General features: G+C 43.9%; 1 protein-coding gene across 4 annotated transcripts in view; it reads right to left on the reverse strand.

Moving 5' to 3' along the window:
• Positions 1-14,699: 14,699 nt before the first annotated feature.
• The window catches only part of adarb1b (adenosine deaminase RNA specific B1b), a 173,957-nt gene continuing 164,914 nt past the window's right edge, over positions 14,700-23,742 (reverse strand). For all 4 annotated transcript variants that reach the window (XM_035773173.2, XM_035773172.2, XM_035773171.2 and 1 more), the window contains 3 exons: positions 20,599-20,780; positions 18,656-18,834; positions 14,700-18,438 (listed from right to left, as the gene is read on the reverse strand). In XM_035773173.2, the coding sequence (XP_035629066.1) occupies positions 18,262-18,438; positions 18,656-18,834; positions 20,599-20,780 (538 nt within the window). In that variant the 3' untranslated portion in view covers positions 14,700-18,261. The remainder of the gene's footprint in view (positions 18,439-18,655; positions 18,835-20,598; positions 20,781-23,742) is intronic.

Raw genomic sequence — 23,742 nt, forward strand, 5'->3', positions numbered from 1 at the left:
CTACAGTTGTGGCAGTGTCCTAATTAAAAGTTCTCAACGCAGAACGAACCACGCTACACTTCTACCTAACCACAGTACCTTACAACACAGTACAGATCATTTTAGCATATAAGACTCAGCCTCGCCACAAAAATTCTAATGTACAAATCCACAAATATATCTTCAAGTAAATGATCTTGAAGAGCAATCTGGCCTTAATGACCATGTACTCTTATAAGGACTGGCCACCCCTCAGAGCCTGGTTCCTCTCTAGGTTTCTTCCTAGGTTCCTGCCTTTCTAGGGAGATTTTCTTAGCCACTGTGACTCTACATCTGCATTGCTTGCTGTTTGGGGTTTTAAGCTGGGTTTCTGTATAAGCACTTTGACATCTGCTGATGTAAAAAGGGCTTTATAAATACATTTGATTGATTGACAACCAGTTAATGTAGAAAGCCACTAAAAGGTAGCCATCAGGATTTGTGGTTCAGTTGTTAGAGGGAACATTATCATCAAAGTGTGTTCATAAAAATGTGTTTAAATGTGCGCAAATGAATCTTTTAATGAGGAAATGTGCCTTCCAGATCACATTTATTTGGTGTTTCATTTTGCCGTGGAGAGGAAATTACATTTTTGCTGAGGGAAAATGGCTCCCTTGAATGGGATTTCATACTGTGAGGATGTTTTTCCAAATCTTTACATGATCAATGACCTGATCAATGACCACTGATTGAAGTATTCAGTCTCCATCTCTCTTTCCTTCTAAACCCTTATTTTTCTCTTTGTTCTCTCCTTTTAGGTGGGCAGAGCTGCACTCGATGTGTCTAGTGTTGTTCTCAAGAGTTTTTATATAACCTTGTTTTTATCTTATCTGTTTTAAAGGTTCAAGCTCTGGTGCAACTAGCAGATTAGTTTCCCTCAAAATATCTTCTATTCCTGAGATCCAGATAGACTTACCTGGCATCAGTGCTTGAATTGGACTGAAATAAGTGCCGGTACTCAATTTGGGTGTCGATACTGTTTAAACTTAGGTGCAGGAGCTCGACAATTATTTTGAGCTAATATTCTATAAAAGGAAAAGGAGCTCAAGCAATAGAAAATTGAAGGTGCCGGTACTCAGCTCCGGCCCAAGTCAAGCACTGCCTAGCATCCTGTTGTACCCGTATCTCTTTGCATCTCTTTGGATGATCCTATGAGAAACATTTTTTATTTATTTAACTGGGCAAATCAGTTAAGATCAAATTCTTATTTACGATGACAGCCTAACCCTAACCCGGACGACGCTGGGCCAATTGTGCCGCCCTATGGGACTCCAAATCACAGCCAGTTGTGATAAAGCCTGGAATCAAACCAGGGATTATAGTGACACCTCTAGCACTGAGATGCAATGCCTTAGACCGCTGCGCCACTCGGGAGCATACATACTCCCTTCCCTACATGACGTTTATTTTAAAATAATACTGGACAATACCTCTCTTGCATCTTTAAGGCCAGGTTGTTTCTTTACCTACTCAATGCCGGATGTCCCTACTATCTATTTGAAATTCTTTGTGGCATTTCAATATTTCAATTTAGCCTTGGGTCTAAAGCACAAAATGACTCAGGAAGGTTTTGTGGTGAGACGCGACAATGTCTCATATGTGAGGACAGAACACACCCTTCAACCCCTCAAGGCAATGTTTTGTCTTAACAAATCTCTTTTTACAGAGGCAACCACTTTGAAGGACAATTTAGGAGGGTGAGGGAACAGCGGAGAGTCGGAAAGTTATATTGTCTCACGAGAGTGACTTTATGTAAAGTGCTGGCTGTTAATCACAAAATGTCAGAGATGATGTCAAAAAAAGGAGAGAGAGTGCAATGAGCACTACTTCCCACAGCTATGGAGGTGAGGACATGTGGGGCGGCAGCGTAGCCTAGTGGTTAGAGCGTTGGACTAGTAACCGGAAGGTTGCGAGTTCAAACCCCTGAGCTGACAAGGTCGTTCTGCCCCTGAACAGGCAGTTAACCCGCTGTTCCCAGGCCGTCATTGAAAATAAGAATATGTTCTTAACTGACTTGCATTTTTAATAAAGGTTAAAAAAAAAAATTTTTAAAAAATGTACCAGGTGATCCACAGGAGAGGGTGACCACATCCGATTAGCTCCGGGTTGTAGGCAGGGATGGGCAACTCCTGTCCAGTGTCCAGAGACCTATTCAATTGAAGACCAAGACTAGTTAATTTAAATCAGGTGTATTTGTGCTGGCCTGGAATAAAAGCCTTCACACACTGCAGCACTATACTGTAGGAACAGGTTTGCCTACCCCGCTTGCGCTTAGTTCTTCGCCAATAACCATGCATATTACTAGAAGGTCCAATGAACAAAGCAATAACCTCCAATTCCTTTACATCACGATACCAACACACAGCACATTTACAATCTAATGACAGGAAATAGGCAAATCTCTATCAATCTCCGACCACATAATTTGGCTCATTTTTACCACAATTACAAAATAATGACCTTCTCTTTGTTGAACTTGCTGAGCTGTGTCTTGCCCCCACAAAAGCTGATACTGCCTCAGATCTTCAGTTTGACTTTGACAGTGGGCCATCAGCGACAAGGACACAGGACCATTATCCCTGGTTTCCGCATCACTCGGACAATTTAGCTATTCAAATAGAGATTCACTGGTAATATGACATTTATCTTTTGTCATGGACACATATACACCCACATGCACACAAACCCCTATTACGCACGCACACGCACGCACGCACGCACACACGCACACACACACCCGTGTCAGCTTGATGTCTCGGAGTGGCCGCGAGGAATAAAGAGACAGCCTTTCTCCTGAATCAAGAAGGTCAAAATGCAAATATCAGCTCTTTCGAGCCTCTCCCTCCATCCCCCTTCCCCTCACCACACCCTCCTCACAGGTAGAAAAGACAGGGTTGACGTTTTTAATTATTGTGTCAGGATCAAAGAATCCTCGTCAGGTCTGAGCTGTGCTGAGCCTGAGCTCTCAGATAAACGATATCAGGGTTATTTCTTCAGATGACTCCCCATACCCTCTCCATTCTTCTCCACCTGTCTGCCACTTTCCATTCCCTCCAAGTCAATATGAAGTGTTTAATTCCAAAATGCTTTATATCCATTAACAGAAACGGTGGTAATTAGCATTTATTGTTTAAAGAAATTATGAAAGACATTGTTGTGTTTTTTCACTATCGTATCATGGCATGGGGTTGTTCAATGATAGACATCATTATTTCAAATCTAGCACTTGATGGAATCATTTCAGAGACAAATAATCATGTTTTTTTTGTTGCAAAATGCGATATATCCTCCTCGCACTCAGAGAAAAAAGTAGTAGTGTTTTACCCCGTCAAATGAAATAACTACATTTTGAATAAAGAACTCTACAGATGATGCATTTGTGACATACAGTTGAAGTCGGAGGTTTACATCCACTTGGTTGGAGTTGTTTTTCAACTACTCCACAAATTTCTTGTTAACAAACTAGAGTTTTGGCAAATTGGTTAGGACATCTACTTTGTGCATGACACAAGTCATTTTTCCAACAATTGTTTACAGACAGATTATTTCAATTATAATTCACAGTATCACAATTCCAGTGGGTCAGAAGTTTACACTCACTAAATTGACTGTGTTTTTAAACAGCTTGGAAATTCCAGAAAATTGTCATGGCTTTAGAAGCTTCTGATAGGCTAATTGACATCATTTGAGTCAATTGGAGGTGTACCTGTGGATGTATTTCAAGGCCTACCTTCAAACTCAGTGCCTATTTGCTTGATCATGAGAAAATCAAAAGAAATCAGCCAAGACCTCAGATTTTTTGTTGTTGTAGACATCCACAAGTCTGGTTCATCCTTGGGAGCAATTTCCAAATGCCTGAAGGTACCACATTCATCTGTACAAACAATAGTACGCAAGTATAAACACCATGGGACCACGCAGCCATCATACCGCTCAGGAAGGAGACGCCTTCTGTCTCCTAGAGATTAATGTACTTTGGTGTGAAAAGAGCTAATCAATCCCAGAACAACAGCAAAGGACCTTGTGAAGATGCTGGAGGAAACAGGTACAAAAGTATCTATATCCACAGTTAAACGAGTCCTATATCGACATAACCTGAAAGGCCGGTCAGCAAGGAAGAAGCCACTGCTCCAAAACCGCCATAAAAAAGCAAGACTACGGTTTGCAACTGCACATGTGGACAAAGATTGTACTTTTTGGAGAAATGTCCTCTGGTCTGAAAATAAAACTGTTTGGCCATAATGACCATCTTTATGTTTGGAGGAAAAAGGGAAGGCTTGCACGCCTGAAGAACACCAACCCAACCGTGAAGCACGGGGGTGGCAACATCATGTTGTGGGGGTGCTTTGCTGCAGGAGGTACTGGTGCACTTCACAAAATAGATGGCATCATGAGGAAGGAAAATTATGTGGATATATTGAAGCAACATCTCAAGACATCAGTTAGGAAGTTAAAGCTTGGTCGCAAATGTGTCTTCCAAATAGACAATGACCCCAAGCATGCTTCCAAAGTTGTGGCAAAATGGCTTAAGGACAACAAAGTCAAGGTATTGGAGTGTCCATCACAAAGCCCTGATCTCAATCCTTTAGAAAATTTTGGGGCAGAACTGAATAAGCATGTGCGAGCAAGGATGCCTACAAACCTGACTCAGTTACACCAAGCTCTGTCAGGAGGAATGGGCCAAGATTGACCCAACTTATTGTGGGAAGCTTGTGGAAGGCTACCCGACACGTTTGACCCAAGTTAAACATTTGAAAGGCATTGCTACTAAATACTAATTGAGTGTATGTTAACTTCTGACCCACTGGGAATATGATGAAAGAAATTAAAGCTGAAATAAATAATTCTCTCTCCTAATATTCTGACATTTCACATTCTTAAAATAAAGTGGTGATCCTAACTGACCAAAGACAGGGAATTTTAACTAGGATTAAATGTCAGGAACTGTGAAAAACTGAGTTTAACTGTATTTGGCTAAGATGTATGTAAACGTCCGACTTCAACTGTATATATATAAATACAGTAATATAAGATCTGTGTGTAAATTATTTAAATGACATTTTTGCCATTTAGCAGATGCTCTTATCCAGAGTGACATACAATAAGCGTGTTCATCTGTCTACACTCTTACAAAAAAGAGTTACAAAACGGTTCTTCGGCTGTCACAAAAGGGTTCTACCTGGGACCAGAAAGAGTTTTCCTATGGGGACAGCCAAAGAACCCTTTTAGGTTCTAGATACCACCTCATTTTCTAAGAGTCTAGGTGAGACAACCACATGTCACAGTCAAAGATATAGGATACAAACATTTCATTCCAGCTAAACTTTAGCGTTTTGAAAAACAACAACATTTTCATACACATCTAAAATCGATGAATAAAAAAATCTGAGAACAGTAATATTTTACACAGACATGAAGGTACCCATAAGCAATCATTTCTGATAAGAAAAAAGTGAAACCTCACCCAAACTCTCTCTCTCTCACACACACACACACACACACACACACACACACACACACACACACACACACACACACACACACACACACACACACACACACACACACACACACACACACACACACACACACACACACACACACACACACACACACACACACACACACACAAGGTCACTGGGAATCCTAACTAATGAATAACAGAAAGAGGGGTGGAGCTGGGAAGCAGAGGAGAGAGCAGGCCTGCGATGTGACTCACCACATACATCAAGTCTGCTGAGCAGAAAATGGAAATGTGGGCCGTGAGTGAGTGTAGGTTGCTTCTATTGTCCCCTGGACGAAATCCAATGATTTATCATTTCTCTCAGGGGCATCGGTGCCCTCTCACACAATCATACACTGTTGTATAATTTATTGAAATGAAAGATTACACTGAATACGATGAGGACATTCCACAAGAGATCACTGATATTACATTATCGAGGCAAACAAATTTAATTAGCTCAATTAGCTTTTGAGTCTCTGGACAAAACATTCTCAGACACAGGGGAAACAACCACAAAATCACAGGGCAAACTACCCCCCCCTGGCCAGGTATAAATATTCAGTCCTGTCCCCATGTCCCAAACTTTATGTAGCAAGGCTAAGTCACTGTGGTCAGGGTCAATGTGGACATGATGGAGGAGGGGAACGCAAGAGTCCAGGAAGAACCAACACACCTCCCACACCATATTACTCCCCTCCATATGTATTTGGAAGTGAATGGTGAATAATGTATTTTATAACCTATGTTGTGATAATTGCGTTGTTTGCTCTATCACCCACTCATTCATACACCAGCGTGACATACAATAAGGCTGTGACAACAAAAAGACATCTGTCACACAGTGGCGGAATAAGTTCAACTACATATAGGTTTGTTTCATTACAAACCCGGAAAGCAAAATCTGTCCGGTAAAGTCTACAAAGCAATTATTGCATGTAAAAAACCGTTAAATTACCTGCAGCAAAGGTCAAGCGAGTTAATGTATTCGACAGTTTACTAAACAACCACCGATTTAGAACCACAAGTCAGCCCAAAGACAACAGGAGCCCTGCATCTGCTCTTAACATCAAATCAACAAGGACGTACAGTTGAAGTCGGGAAGTTTACATATATTTTTGCCAAATACATTTAAACTCAGTTTTTCACAATTCCTGACATTTAATCCTAGTAAAAAATCCCTGTCTTAGGTCAGTTAGGATCACCACTTTATTTTAAGAATATGAAATGTCAGAATAATAGTAGAGAGAATGATACATTTCAGCTATTAGTTCTTTCATCACATTCCCAGTGGGGTCAGAAGTTTACATACACTCAATTAGTATTTTGGTAGCATTACCTTCCACAAGCTTCCCACAATAAGTTGGGTGCATTTTGTCCCATTCCTCCTGACAGAGCTGGTGTAACTGAGCCAGGTTTGTAGCCCTCCTTCCTCAAACACGTTTTTTCAGTTCTGCCCACAAATGCTCTTTAGGATTGAGGTCTGGGCTTTGTGATGGCCACTCCAATACCTTGACTTTGTTGTCCTTAAGCCATTTTGCCACAACTTTGGAAGTATGCTTGGGGTCATTGTCCATTTGAAAGACCCATTTGCGACCAAGCTTTAACTTCCTGACTGATGTCTTGAGATGTTGCTTCAATATATCAACGGTTGGGATGGTCTTCTTCAGCTTGCAAGCCACCCCCTTTTCCCTCCGAACGTAATGATGGTCATTATGGCCAAACAGTTCTATTTTTGTTTCATCAGACCAGAGGACATTTTTCCAAAAAGTATGATCTTTGTCCACACGTGCAGTTGCAAACCGTAGTCTGGCTTTTTTATGGCAGTTTTGGAGCAGTGGCTTCTTCCTTGCTGAGCGGCCTTTCAGGTTATGTCGATATAGGACTTGTTTTACTGTGGATATTGTCAATTGTCTAGGTGATGCGGGTAAGGAGGAGTCAGGCGCAGGACACAGAGATGAGTAATAACCGTCACTTTACTCAAAACCAATATTCCATAAAACAGACAATAATCCAGGTCACAAAACCAAGGGGGAAACCAGAGGTTTAAATAGGGAACAATGATTATGGAATGGAAACCAGGTGTGTATAATAAAGACAAAACAAATTGAAAATGAAACATGGATCGGTGGTGACTAGAAAACCGGTGACGTCGACCGCCGAAGGCCGCCCGAACAAGGAGAGAAGACCAACTTCGGCAGAAGTCGTGACAGATATAGATACTTTTGTACCTGTTTCCTCCAGCATCTTCCCAAGGTCCTTTGCTGTTGTTCTGGGATTGTTTTGCACTTTTCGCACCAAAGTACGTTAATCTCTAGTAGACAGAACGTGTCTCCTTCCTGAGCAGTATGACGGCTGCGTGGTCCCATGGTGTTTATACTTGATATGCTGATAGAATTTAGGTAGCCATGTTCTCAAATTTGCTTTGTTAAAATCCCCAGCTACAATAAATGCAGTCTCAGGAAATATGGTTTCCAGCTTGAGGGGGGATATACACGGCTGTGACAATAACTGAAGGTAATTCTCTCGGGAGATAATACCGTTGGCATTTGATTGTGAGGAATTCTAGGTCAGGTGAACAAAAGGACTTGAGTTCCTGTATGTTGCTACAATTACACCATGAGTCGTGAATCATGAAACATGCACCCCCGCTCTTCTTATTTCCGGAGAGATGTTTATTCCTGTTTGCGCGACGCACTGAGAGTCCAGGTGGCTTTACCGACTCCAACAGCATATCCTGAGAGAGCCATGTTTCCGTGAAACAGAGTATGTTACAATCTCTGACGTCTCTCTGGAAAGCATCTCTTGCCCTGATTCTGTCGACCTTGTTATCAAGGGACTGGTCATTAGCGAGTAATATACTCAGGAGCGGTAAGTGGTGTACCCGCCAGTGAAGTCTGACCAGAAGACCGCTCCGTCTTCCTCTTCTCCGGCAGTGTTGTTTTGGGTTGGCCTCTGGGATCAGTTCAAATGCCCTGGGTGGTGCAGACAGAGGATCCACTTCGGGAAAGTTGTATTCCTGGTCGTAGTGCTGGTAAGTTGACGTCGCTCTGATATCCTATAGTTATTTCCGATTGTATGTAATTAAGATTTTCTGGGCTAACAATGTAAGAAATAAAACATGAAATTTGTTGTTTTTAAAAATATATATTGTATGTCTATATATGTTGTATATATATATATATATATATATGCTCTTTTCATGACATAGACTGACCAACTTGACACAACTCAACTGTGGGACGCATTGGAGTCAACATGGGCCAGCATCCCTGTGGAACACAGGGTCCATGCCCTGACGACTTGAGGCTGTTCTCAGGGCAGAGGGTCCAACTCAATATTAGACAGCTTATTAGGTACGCCCATCTAGTACTGGGTTGAATCCCCCTTTACCTCCAGAACGGCCGGCCGGAATTCTTCGGAACATGGCTTCTACAAGTCAGAAACGTTCCACAGGGATGTTAGTCCATGCTGAGGCGATGGTATCACACAGTTGGTTCAGATTGGATAGCGGTACACCACCGCCACCAGCCTGTACCGTTGACACCTGGCAGGCTGGGTCCATGGACTCATGCTGCTTACGCCAAATCCTGACTCTGCCATCAGCATGACGCAACAGGAATTGGGATTCGTCGGATCATGCAGTGTTTTTCCATTCCTCTATTGTCCAACTCTAGCTTGTCCCCTGGAGTTGCTTCTTCATGTTTTTAGCTGATATGAGTGGTCGTCTGCTGCAATAGCCATTCCGTGGAAAGGATCAATGAGTTGTGCGTTCCGATATGCCGTTCTGCACACAAACTGTTTGTGGCCCGCCTGTTAGCTTGCAGGCTTCTTAATTCTCCTTCAAACTCTCTCATCGACTATCTGTTTTCACCCACAGGACTGCGGCTGACTGGATGTTTTTTGTTTGTCGCACCATTCTTGGGAATGGTCACCACCCTGACCAAGGTCCCTCTACCCCGATTGCTTAGTTTGGCTGGGCGGCCAGCTCTAGGAAGAGTCTTGGGAAACCCTATATACACTGTCATGCATGAAAAGCCAGGAGGGTCGGCTATTTCTGAGATACTGTATTAGTTAACTATTTTGATATTGATTACCGCACTGTTGTCACGCCTTGGTCTTAGTATTTTGTGTCTTCTTTAATTATTTGTTCAGGCCAGGGTGTGACATGGGGTTATTGTATTGTTCGTATTGGGGTTTGTAGTATTTGGGATCGCGGCTGATTAGGGGTGTTGTATAGTCTTGGCTGCCTGAGGTGGTTCTCAATCAGAGTCAGGTGATTCTCGTTGTCTCTGATTGGGAACCGTATTTAGGTAGCCTGGTTTCGCTGTGTATTTCGTGGGTGATTGTTCCTGTCTCTGTGTAGTGTTCACCAGATAGGCTGTAATAGGTTTCACGTTCCGTTTGTTGTTTTGTATTTTGTATATTACGTTATTTTCATGTATCGTCATTTCATTCATTAAAGAACATGAGTAACAACCACGCTGCATTTCGGTCCGACTCTCTTTCGACAAACGAAGAACGACGTTACAGAATCACCCACCACACACGGACCGAGTGGCGTGGTTACAGGCAGCGACAGCAGGAGCAGAAAAAGGAGGACGTTATGGACAGCAATGGCATGGAGTATACGACGTGGGAAGAAATAGACAGGTGGGCGGCCGACCCAGAGAGAGTGCAGGAGCCCGCCTCGGATTCGCTGGAGCAGTGCGAAGAGGGCTATAGGCGAATGGAGTCGAAAAGAAAGACACGGCGGCGCAGAGCAAAAACCAAAAGTAACCCCCAAATATTTATTGGGGGAGGGCGCAGAGAGAGAGTGGCTGAGTCAGGAGTCAGACCTGAGCCTACTCTCCCTGTTAATTGTGAGGAGCAGCAATATAAGGACTTCTGGTCTTGGGAGATGATATTAGACGGAAAAGGACCCTGGGCGCAGCCGGGAGAATATCGCCGTCCCAAGGAAGAACTAGAGGCGGCTAAAGCGGAGAGGCGCTGGTATGAGGAGGCAGCACGGCGACGCGGATGGAAGCCTGAAAAGCAGCCCCAAAAAATTATTGGGGGGCTTAATGGGAGTATGGCTATGCCAGGTAGGAGACCTGCGCAAACTCCCTGTGCTCACCGGTTGCTAGAGAGACCGGGCAGACACAGTGTTATGCTATGGAGCGCATGGTGTTTCCAGTGCGGGTGCATAGCCCGGTGCGGTTCATACCAGCCCTTCCTATTGGCCGGGCTAGAGTGGGCATCGAGCCAGGTAAGCTTGGGCAGGCTCGGTGCTCAAGAGCTCCGGTAGCAGCTCCCCGCACCAGGCTTCCTGTGCGTGTCCTCAATCCTGTAACACCAGTTCCAGTACCACGCACCAGGCCTTCAGTGCGCCTCGCCTGTTCAGCACAGCCAGAGCCTTCCTTCCATCCTGCGCTGTCGGAGTCTCTCGCCTGTTCAGCATAGCCAGAGCCTTCCTTCCCTCCTGCGCTACTGGAGTCTCCTGTCTGTTCAGCGCTATCAGAGCCTTCCTTCCCTCCTGCGCTGTCGGAGTCTCCCGCCTGTCTGGAAAATGTAAATAAAATGTGAATATAGCTCTGTCAGGTTGGATGGGGAGAGTTGCTGCACAGCTATTTTCAGGTCTCTTCAGAAATGTTTGATCGGGTTCAAGTCTGGGCTCTGGCTTGGCCACTCAAGGACAAGTCTGATGTCCTCAGCGCTCAGGAGTAGGCTTAATCAAGGATCTCGCTGTATTTTGCTCCATCCATCTTTCCATGAATCCTGACTAGTCTTCCGGTCCCTGCTGCTGAAAAACATCCCCATAGCATGACGCTGCCACCCCATGCTTCACCGTAGGGATGGTGCCAGATCTCCTCCAGACGTATCCTTGGTTTCATCAGAGCAGAGAATCTTGTTTCTTATTGGTCTGAGAGTCCTTTAGGTGCCTTTTGGCAAACTCCAAGTGGGCTGTCATGTGCGTTTTACTGAGGATTGGCTCCCATCTGGCCACTCTACCATAAAGGCCTGATTGGTGGGGTGCTGCAGAGATGATTGTCCTTCTGGAGCTCAGTCAGAGTGACCATCGGGTTCTTGGTCACCTCCCTGACCAAGGCTCTTCTACTCCGATTGTTCAGTTTGGCCGGGCGTCCAACTCTAGGAAGAGTCTTGGTGGTTTCAAACTTCTTCCATTTCAGAATGATGGAGGCCACTGTGTTCTTGGGGACCTTCAATGCTGCAGAAATGTTTTGGTACCCTTCCCCAGATCTATGCCTCGACACAATCCTGTCTTGGAGCTCTATGGACAATTCCTTCGACCTCATGGCTTGGTTTTGCTTGGACATGCACTGTCAACTGTGGGACCTTATATAGACAGGTGTGTGCCTTTCCAAATCATGTCCAATCAATTTAATTTACCACAGGTGGACTCCAATCAAGATGTAGAAACATCTCAAGGATGATCAATGGAAACAGGATGCACCTAAGCTCAATTTTGAGTCTCATAGCAAAGGGTCTAAATACTTTTTAATTTGCAAAAATTTCAAACTATCTGTTTTTCGCTTTGTCTTTATGGGGTATTGTGTGTAGATTGACGGGGAAAAATGGTTATTCAATCGATTTTAGAATAAGGCTGTAACATAACAAAATGTGGAAAAAGTCAAGGGCTATAAATGCTTCATGAATGGGAAAATAGACTTGACTTTACATTGACTGCATGGAATTCATACATAGACCCATCATGTGTGCGTTATAGACCAGTACGGCCATCTTAAATGTCGTGTGTAGGAGGGCTGTTAATGAGTTACAAAATAGTTATATGACCCACAACTACATTATTTGATCTGTTAAATGTAACCTGAGGATTCATCCCTCTGGGGATCTTCATGAAGCATTGACCTTAGTGAAGAAGTTAAGTCACAGGTGTATACTGGCCAGAGGGGGAAATGGGGCTGGTACAGGCTATATATCAGCATACATATATTTTGACGTATTCACTAATACTGGTATGGCAGAAGCACACTTTTGAGAACAGCCGTAATGATGACACTGCGCTGTCAATGTAATGATGCATCTATTAAGATAGACCTAAATATGACCTCTTACATAGCATGACATGAATGTGCTACAGATATGCTTTGGATATATTTCATAAATCTTTAATATGCGGTTGGGACCTGTTATAACACATTCATAAAATGCCTATAGATGTGTAATGAATGCATTATGGAACATTTGATCTCATGAAATTCTTCAAAGTCACTTCCTGGAGTAGCTCAAACTGCACATGTTTCCACGTGACGTCATTTTAAAGGCCTTTGCAGACTGTGCGTCTTTTACGATTATCACGTCACATTGTTCGATGTTACCAAATACAAATCTTGATAACAACTTGGCCAGATTGTACGATTTGCTTCAGTTCTGTCGTCACATTCTGCGATTGGCTTGAGAGGCTACTTCAACTGCAGTGGTGTATTTGATCTGCGTATGTGCCAGCACCAGCAGCGCAATCGTCAATTGATGCTTATGCTCTGGTGAAGTGTGTTTCGAAAAGCTGAACGTAGCAATGCATTTTAGAATTACTTTTCACATACAAACCTTATATATCCGAACTCAAATAGACTTCAGCAAAATAAAATGTTTCTTTTGTTTGCTGATTTTGTGCATTTATCAAAATCCCATCAGGAAGCTTGTTTTCAGATGTGTCATCGAACTAATATATTCATCTGACTATTCACGGTAATAATATTATTGATCCGTCACAGGGATCGGCTCGGAACACCAGCCACACTACACAATTAAGTCAAAACAAATGTTACACTCCCAGAACTTTTGTCGGAGCCAATGACTGCACATAGTGGTACTTAGACCTTGTCACAACTGAACGAGCCAAGACGTCCGAAAATTGTTTACAACCTAAGAATTTGCAGACAACGTGGACATTTTGTCTGGGGTGGCAAAATCGTGCCACAAAACGGCTAAAATCGTAGTCAGCAAAGGCCTTAACTGACTTAATTTGGCTTCAATGCGCTATTGAGTCTTCAAAAAGGAATCGTGTCACGTGATCGATGGCTTTGTCCATTCACATATACTGTAGTCATTGACACCCACACACTCAGGCAAAACGCATGCAGCAAAAGGATACCCAGAGCTAAACTATTACCCTTCTTACACCAACTGCAGCTATGTTCCCTTCAATCGCTTGCTGATGGAAGAAATTGAAGCGTTTTGATGTTATATCAGAGACTTGGTCACACAGTTCAGGAGGGGTTTGGGGACACTAATAGCATTCCAACAAAACAAAAAAACAGCCAACCACAATGTTACCAATGTAAGTATAGGTTTTAGGTTAAGGATTATTTAACCCAAATTTCACTCCTAGCCACTGCTACCTTTGAGAGAGTAATTTTTTATTTATTTGATCAGATCCTAGTCCTAAATAATGGAGGACAGGAAGAGTTTCCTTTAGGCTACTCGTGTACACTGCCGTGGCTCGTCATTAGGCATGTTTTGATCGGCTTTCACATGCTCAGTAAGAATTTGATATTTGTGTTTTATATGATCCTGAAAATCATATCCCACACACCCACAACAAGTATTGATGCTGATTTTCATATCAATGTTTTTTTTTTACCCTGTTGATTTTATTACAGGACAACATTGATTTGGAGTTGTTCTTTGGAGGAACCGAACCCAATTCAGAAACACACCTTTAGCATCTCCACCGGCCACTGCAGGGGCGTCAAGGTCAAACACACACACACACACACACACACACACACACACACACACACACACACACACACACAGTCAGAGACAGACAGACATCATACACACCTAGTCGTCACAGCATCCCCTTTTGATGGCCTTGCCTTACCTCCAGAGCTATTTGTAGGTAAAACATGAAAGTGGAAGGAAAGCCCATGTCCACTAATCCCGTTGAACCTTGAGATTGACAGACCGACTGACGACAGAGTAACACCTAACAATACCGTCTCTCTTTACAATGTTCTATGTGAAAATATAGCGCTTGTTTTAGATCTTGGCGTGGTTTCTTCTCGGCGTGGGATGGTGCAGAAAGATAAGGGCTAGATGGGAGGCTGCTTGCTGATAAGGAGTCTGTGTGTTTCATGGGCTCAATACGTTCCACACAACAACAGTATACAACCACGCACACGTCGCAAAGAATGACACAACAACCGCGAAAGAAAGTAAACTATGGTCTCCTTTATTTATTTTTTGCTCATTTTAATATATCTATTTATCCGTTATTTTTCTACATACGAGTCCTTTAAAAGTATGTCGTCATGCTTTAGGTGCAGCTTCAGAGTGGGAGCACATGCAAGATGGTGGTCCGGGTACAGGTTGCACAGCGGACGTGGGGTGAGGAGGGTGGAGGAGTTCTCTGACCACCCGAGTGGACCACATAGGGACCACTTAACAGTCACCAGTCACCACGCGGTCAGGGCGGCCGACCGTCTTGACCAAACGACCGACTGGGGACTATAGACCACGGGGACCACTAGGTTATAGGGTTGCAGTTCAGCTTCTTGGAAATAGTTTCGACCTGTCCATTTTGGGGGACGGTTTGTGTCATGACATCATCGATTGACATCTTTAGTGCAGTCCAAAAAAATAAGGAACATACTATAGAGAAGCAGGCAGTCTTTAAAGAAAGTTTCAGACAGTCAGTTTATAAAGAGATTACGACAAGGGGGGGAAACAGAGGGGGAGGGGAGCCATTCTTTTTGCTCCCGTTCCTGGTTGGGCCTCATTAAAAGGGGCGTTGGGGGTTATATTGCTTGTGACCTTGATCCAGTTCTCTTGGCTGAGGCCTGCATCGTGGCATGGTTCCCCCTCTGTCGGTGGGGGTAGGGGGGACGTACATGATTCCGAACATACATTTGTATCACAAGGACACGGCAACACAGGACATTTGACTTTTGCTCTACAAGGACTAGCAAATCTCTGGCCGTTGCAGTGAAAGAACCTGACTAGCTTTTTTTAAAAAGTAAAGGACAAAAACAAATCAAATTACATCCCAGCAGTTTCATGGGGGGGGGAACAAGAACTAGACAGTGAAGGAAGAATAGTTGCACAGGCATCACATTTTTGACCAGTATTAATCCTATCCCCATCATTCCACAGCAATATAACATCAGAGAGGTTCACAATATTTACACCTTGGTAATCAACAGCTACAGATATACTGAAAGAGCCCGACAAGTAAGATTCCATCACGAAGCTGGAATTACAACAGAACACAAACCCATTGTTCTATACAAATCAAATAAATTGGTCAAATGAAAGTACAATAACTAAAACATTGTAATATTTTAATCAGCAATTTGTGTGTGAGAAACACAGATGTTAAAAAAATAATTCCCATTTTTTAAAAATTTTGTAGCTCAAAAGAAAATTGTGGGAAAACACAAGGACATAATCTTTGGTGAAGATTCCACAGCAATCTCTAATATCCTGTTATGACGTTTATCGAGCTGTGTCATGCGCACACACACACTCACCTCACTCGAGACATACACACACACAACACACACAATGCTGGGACTCAAACCAAACACCTCCCCCTGCTGTTTTGAACCAAATATATTGGATATAAAAATACACTAAGTAAAGAATATCTCATAATATCAATCCCTTTGCAGCGTATCGGTTCAAATTGTGGTTTGTCACTGGCCACCAAGTGCCACGCACAACGTTCAATAATAAACAAATGTACAATGCTGATATTACAGGTATATGACCAAGTTGTCATTACTGGCATCCAGAGTTGATCATGTTGTAGAAATAGTTGAAATAGAAAAGATTAGCACACGGCAGACAGTGGAGAACAGGGCTTATAGAATACCCAGGTATATGGACCAATAGGACTTGGAGCTAGCATACACAGATTGGTCATTTGGTGGGTGGGTGGTACCAAACTCAACTTTGTAAAAACTCTCATGCGTTTCTTTGTGTTCCCTTGGAAGTTTACTCACACAATGAGCAATCAGCATTTGTGTTGCCTTTAAAGGCCCAGTGCAGTTTTTCCTGTGTTTTATATCATTGTGTACAACAGCTGATTAAACTAACACTAGAAAAGTGTGAAACAATGTTGATCAGTGTTATTTCCTGATAGTTGCTGGTTGAAAATACAATCTACACAGGACTTTTTAATCAGCAGGTTTGCATGGGTGGGAGTCTTGGCTTTCCATGGTGACATCACATGCTGTAAATTGATTAATATACCAATAACAAAGAAAGTTCAAAACCTCTCTGCCAATAACAGCTAGTTTACTCCCAGAAAGTCTTTACAGTAAAGGTACTTAATTGTTACCCGGAAATGATTTGATATTGATATAAAAACGGCTGCATTGGGCCTTTAAAAGGTATTTAAATGATGACATAAGCTCTTCCCAGCTCTCTATGAATGACATGACATATGGACTACTTTACACCTTCATAACAACCCCAGATTGACACAAGATGTGTTATGTCACCTTAATTGTAATTGTGTTGCATGACCATGACATTTCAAACTGAGGTTGTTAACATAAGCATTTATAAATGCCCAGGGCATGGATGCATAATGTCCATGAGGCTCATGCTTATGAAGGTGTAATGTAGCTCCTATGCAGTGTCATTGATGGAAAGACTTCATTCCTGTCATTATTCAGTTACAGTGCAATCCTTCAATCCTCACAACAACAAAAAAAGAGTCAAAAGTTTCAATTCTAAAAACAAAGCCCCTCCCTCCCCCAAAACAAACACATACAAAGAGAGAAAAATGATTTGAAGCTGCCTGTGCAGAAATAAGATGCTGGCATTCAAAATTCACTCGAGGAGATCCTGGTGGTTCCCTACCAAATCAGCTCTGCAGACCTCGGAGACAGTTCCCATGCAAAGCCATGGCTTAAGTCAATAAGAAAAAACGTGCAGCGCCTACCCAATCCCCTAAACTCTCTAGGCCAAAGGACTCGAGGGGAACCATCAACAGCCTCCACCAGGGCCCCTGTTCAAGTATGGAATAGGACTGGGACTGGTTTCAATGACCGACATCGTCATCAAATAAATAAATAAGCGTAAAATGTTCACACGAGAACATTTCAAATGAATGATGATTCAATGACTGTATTTAGCATCATTTCCTATGTGCTTTTAATACAGGGGCAAGAATGTAATAAAATAGGAAAAGAAAAGGTCAAATCTCACAATACGTAAAAAAAATATACCATGAAATCATACGGCATTTGGGTTTCCTAGTGAAATTACATTAAACTGAATGACAGAAATGGAATCAGGCCAATCATTGTACATTCTAGTTACAGAAGTACTTATTTAGTAACTACATGGTATATGGACAACCTCATGTAAAATCTTACAAAAACAATATTAAAATTAAAAGGATTCCAGTTCAAAATACCATACATTTTTATTGCCATAAGGACATAAAAAGGTATTTGAATTTTAGTTGGTTTAAAACAAACAGACAGACACAGCAAGTGATGACGTCACAGCGATGAGGAATGAGAGCAGAGTGATTGGGGATGGAGGGAGGAGGCCAGAACCACGTGCATTATTTCTCATACACACACTCAGACAGACATACACACACACACACACACACACGCATGTTCGCACACACACACGGACGCACACGCACACACGTGAAGTCTCAGTGGCTGGTAGATTCGAAGAGCCTCTCTCAGGTCTAGAGGGGGGTTGGGGTGCGGTGGGTTGAGTGAAGAGGTTCCCCCCTAATCTCCCGATCAGGAGTTGAGGGAGAACTGGTCCTGCTCGATGGGCTTCTTCACCCAGGCCCCCAGGCCCGACTTGTGGAAGACCTTGATCAGCGTCTGCTTGGCATTGTGGTACTCTACAGCCGCCTCCTTGGCGTCGTGGTACGAGCTGGGCTTGGACACCTTGATCCTCAGTGTGGATGACAACTGGCGTGGGGAGGGGAGCAAAACAGATGTTGAGATACGCAGAAGACTACTTTGAATAGGATATTGAGGAGAAACTTGTAAAGTGCATAAACGTACAACCACTTGATCTGTGCTTCAGCTTGTCTCACACCCTCTGTGAGTAGTGCTGATAGTCATAAACACTAATTCAAGGAGAGCCGTTGTGGTGTGTGTGTGTGTGTGTCGAACCATTCCGTACCTTGGAGTGCAGGCGAATAAAGCGGCTGTAGAGGGCGTGCTTGCAGAGGCGCGAGGCGCGCCCCATGTCGTCTTTGCCCGTGGTGGCGTTGATGACCTCCAGCGCCTGGTCGCCCACTGCCCAGTTCACGCTGAAGTTGGGCGCCTTGCCCGGCTGCCTCGCCTCTGCGTTGCTGATGCCTGGAATCACAGATAGCCACTCACTCAACAGCTCTAACTCCACCTTCTAACAGTGAGCATGCAAGGCTGAGCCAATGGGATTCAATGACGAGCCCAGGCATTAACTCTGAAAGTTAACTCCCCTTTCTAAAAGCAAGCACGCAAGTCTAACCAACCGCAAACGTGACTCATGCCCGCTTTATCCTTCTGAGAGCAAGGCATTCGCTCTGAATGAAAGCATATGACTCTTCAGGTTTTGGTGAAGGCTTCTCATCGTGGTTAACCCGAGCCTTTGCTCCACAAGCGAGGGCACGACGGGTCAAAGTCGCGAGTCTTTGTACAGTCTTTGTTCTAGCAGCATCTGTCAGAGATAGCGTTAACAAAATACCCATCAAAACATGATGCTACAATGTCCACCTAGTGTGTTTGGGATAAAGCCTCTATTACAGTACATGTGCTCCTCCAAGCAGAGGCCTAGAGAGAAGATAGATTGGAGGCATAAATCCTTCTTTCAGTGGAGGGTGTTAAACGCCTCGGTTCCTTTCTCTTCTGCAGTTTACTGGGCTGCCTGGCTGGGGGATTATGATTTAAAGGGCTAAATGCTGAGCGTCCACAGCGCAAAGCTCCTTCACGGCAAAACTCCCTAAAGCGGAAAAAAAGTGAATAACCCTCCCATTATCTCTTTACCTGCAGTTCAGGGAGTCATCGGAGGGGACAGAGAGGAGGAGGAAGAGGAGAGAGGGTAAGGTAGGTAGGAAGGAAGTTGAGCGCACCAGTCGGGACAGCTAATTGCATTGTGTGAGATCTGGATGGAGATCAGGGCCATGTTCATTCAGGCACACCATAGAAACACATTTCAAAGCGCCGTGCAATGGAAAATACAATATGCTGTTACTAGGTAGCCCTCACCCTGCCTTAGCCCCTAACCTGACAACAGGTGTAGGAGGTGGTTTGGACAGTGGGATGGAAGGGGGAATGCACTTTATTTTAGCTGTATGTGCTATAGAACGCATAGCCGGTTCCAAATGCCGCAAAACAACTTGACAAAGGGATATATAATGAAATATCACAAAGAAAAATCCTGGAGTCAAATAAACATTTTGAGAGTATCTAAACAGATCTGACCTTATAACAAATGGCTGCATGGATTCCACCGATTTGGCACAAAGGGCATGAAGTTATCCAAACTCACACAGGAAGGGTAAGTAAATGTCACCTCAGATGACAACTGCAGTGTTTCAATAAGACTACGGTAGGTGACCCATCTCTGTGATTCCCCACGGTCCTGCTGGGTATTTACCGTAGACATTTATACATGATTGGTGTTTACCCTTGTGCCTACTGTGGGTTTGCCCATGGAGTCACAGTGTCCGGTTGCATTGGTCTTCACAGAGAAAGCGTGAGGAAACAGACAAGAGGCCAACTAAGCCTCCTCCTAGCCACCTAAGCAAAGTGTTGAAAGTATTGTTGTGTTTGAGTGTGCATGCGGTGGCACTTGAGTTAGTCTAGCGTGGTGTGTTCTTTGGCATGAGAGTCTACGCCCGTGTCATGGGCATTAACCACCAAACGGGTGAAAAACGGGGAGGGACTGAAACAGGAAGGGACTACCTTCGACTCGTTTTTTGTTTTGTTTTCTGTGGCAAAACGTTTTAAAACATGTTCTGTTGCGTCCCCCAAAATGAACACGACCCTGAGCGCATGAGAGTCTAGGCGCGAGAGTATTGGGGGCGGGGGGGGGGGGCAAAGAAGTAAAGGAGTCGAAGTTTAAAGGTGAAGGGTACTGACCGCTCAGTAGAGGCCTGTTGAGGCTGAACTGTTGGGGCAGGTCCTCGATGTCGGCGATGCGCTGGTACATAGCCCGGGAGAGGTGGTCGGCGTGGTACAGGCTGCCCAGGATGATGCTGGAGAAGTAGATGGGCTCTGTGAAGTAGCTCATCAGAGATCCCTGGATGCCCAGCACGTTCCATCTGCAGCAGAGGGACACACACGCATAAGTACACACACACACACACACACATACACACATGCGTACGTACAAGTGCGCACGCATAAAGACACAAAAACGTACTCGCACACAAATGCGCATCCACAGACACAAACACTTCCGCACAAACACACACATAGGAATGGCTCCTCTGACTCGGAACTATCCAATTGCATTTATTTCATCCTACATTCTATGTTGTTACATTAGCGGTCCCATCTTTCCCATACATTTCCTTCCACACGCTCTATGAAGCTATACCAATTGCCTTGGCGAGCGACGACTTCGAAGAGGACACACACGCAGGCAGACCATTACCAGATGACAGAAACGAGACCCTGACAAACAGCTTTGATAACTGCCGCTCCTGCCTCCTTCTGACCCGAGGCAGTGTGTGTGTGAGAGTGTGTGAAATTAAGCCACCGACTAGAATCGCAGTCAAGACATGAGTCTCGGAGACCACTCGTTTTCCAGTAGCCCCCGGCAGGGACGTCTTCCATATGAGAGGGGGGTGATAGTTGGACTGTATCGTTACTGCTGTTCAGTCCATCCACCCACCCACCTCATTTGATTTACGTGATTTTGCCCCTTGTGATAGCAGCTAAACTCAGTGGCCATGGAGGCTCTGGGGTGCACAATCAAAAAACATCATCAGACAAAACATACCACTGTTCTTGGTATACCACCACCTCTTCTCCAAAAACACGCATGCACATGTACACACACACACACACACACACACACACACACACACACACACACACACACACACACACACACACACACACACACACACACACTCCCCCACCAACGCACCACACACACACACACACACACACACACACACTCCCTCACCAACGCACCACACACACACACACACACACACACGCACACACGCACACACGCAAACACACACACACACACACACACACACACACAAACACACACACACACACACACACACACACACGCACGCACGCACGCACGCACACACACACTCCCCCACCAACGCATCATACACACACACTTCAGTGTTCTAAAGGGAGAGTGGCGATCAAGCTCAAGTGATTGGGGCTTTTGAGGGCCTTTACAATCAGTTGCTTTATCAAAGAAAAAGCAACTCTGGAGAGTAACACTTCTAATGAGCCAGGAGCAGGAGGGAAGGAGCCGTAAACTAGACCTCCATCACCTTAGCGCCGCCGGGCAGGCCATGTAATCCAAGGAGAAAGGTGTATAAAAAAACACACTGAAATTGCAGGGCTAAGTCAAACAGCGCTAGTGCATTTAGGTAAATAGCCATCGCCGAGTCATTAATCATTCGTACAGGAAGAGATGGCAGGAGGGGCATTTTTTCTCCACCTCACCATTTAGTTGCAATGGTTAGGTTAGGAGAGGACCTGTTGTGTAGAGAACAAGTGTAGGGTAGTCTGTCCTGTGCTGTAAAGTGGTGACACTTTCTATGCCTTGCTCTAATCGGGCTATGAGCTATGAGGTTAGCTGTTAGTGCACATGCTACCTGTATACTGTCATCTCGAGTTACATAGTATAATAGCAAGGCCATTAATGCTCGCTCAAAAACATTAGGTGTGTGACACTCCTGTTGGCATTGAAATTGGAGGAAGGGACTAGGAGGGAGAGTTACGGAGTAGATTGCATCGTACATTAATGGGGAGGGATAGATAGCTGCGCCTTGACTGTGGACAGTGAGCAGGGTCATGGGCTGACTGCGAAAACACCTGGGTTGGACCCCATCAGCTGCCCCTGATATAGCCTGAATCCAATAAGACTGGGCCTTAACAAAGTGGGATGTACAGGATAACTACTAGAAACTAAGTGCTATCACCTACAGTACCAGTCAAGAGTTTGGGCACACCTAATCATGCCAGGGGTTTTCTTTATTTCTATTTTTTTTTTTGTATTGTAGAATAATAGTGAAGACATCAAAACCATTAAATAATACATATGGAATCATGTAGTAACCAAAAAAAGTGTTAAACAAATCAAAATAAATGTAATATTTGAGATTCTTCAAAGTATCCACCCTTTGCCTTGATGACAGCTTTGCACACTTTTGGCATTCTCTCAACCAGCTTCATGAGGTACAGTAGTCACCTGGAATGCATTTAAATTAATAGGTGTGCCTTGTTAAGTCAATTTGTGGAATTACTTTCCTTCTTAATGTGTTCGCGTCAATCAGTTGTGTTGTGACATGGTAGGGGTGGTATACAGAAGATAGCCCAATTTGGTAAAAGACCAAGTCCATATTATGGCAAGAACAGCTCAAATAAGCAAAGAGAAATGATAGTCCATCATAACTTTAAAACATGAAGGTCAGTCAACTTTGAAAGTTTCTTCAAGTGCAGTCACAAAAACCATCATGCGCTATGATGAAACTGGTTCTCATGAGGCCCGCCACAGGAAAGGAAGACCCAGAGTTACCTCTGCTGCAGAGGATAAGTTCATTAAAGTTACCAGCCTCAGATTGCAGCCCAAATAAAGAGTTCAAATAACAGACACATCTCAACATCAACTGTTCAGAGGAGACTGTGTGAATCAGGTCTTCACAAATTGCTGCAAAGAAACCACTACTAAAGGACACCAATAATAAGAAGAGACTTGCTTTGGCCAAGAAACACGAGCAATGTACATTAGACTGGTGGAAATCTGTCCTTTGGTCTGAGGAATCCAAATTTGAGATTTTTGCTTCCAACCACCATGTCCTTGCGAGATGCAGAGTAGGTGAATGGATGATCTCCGCCTGTGTGGTTCCCAACATGAAGCATGGAGGAGGAAGTGTGATGGTGTGTGGGGGGCTTTGCTGGTGACATTGTCAGGGATTTATTTAGAATTCAAGGCACACTTTACCAGCATGGCTACCACAGCGTTCTGCAGCGATACGCCATCCCATCTGGTTTGCGCTTAGTGGGACTATCATTTGTTTTTCA

Source organism: Oncorhynchus keta, chromosome 7 (assembly GCF_023373465.1).
Source record: "Oncorhynchus keta strain PuntledgeMale-10-30-2019 chromosome 7, Oket_V2, whole genome shotgun sequence".
Lineage (NCBI taxonomy): Eukaryota > Metazoa > Chordata > Actinopteri > Salmoniformes > Salmonidae > Oncorhynchus > Oncorhynchus keta.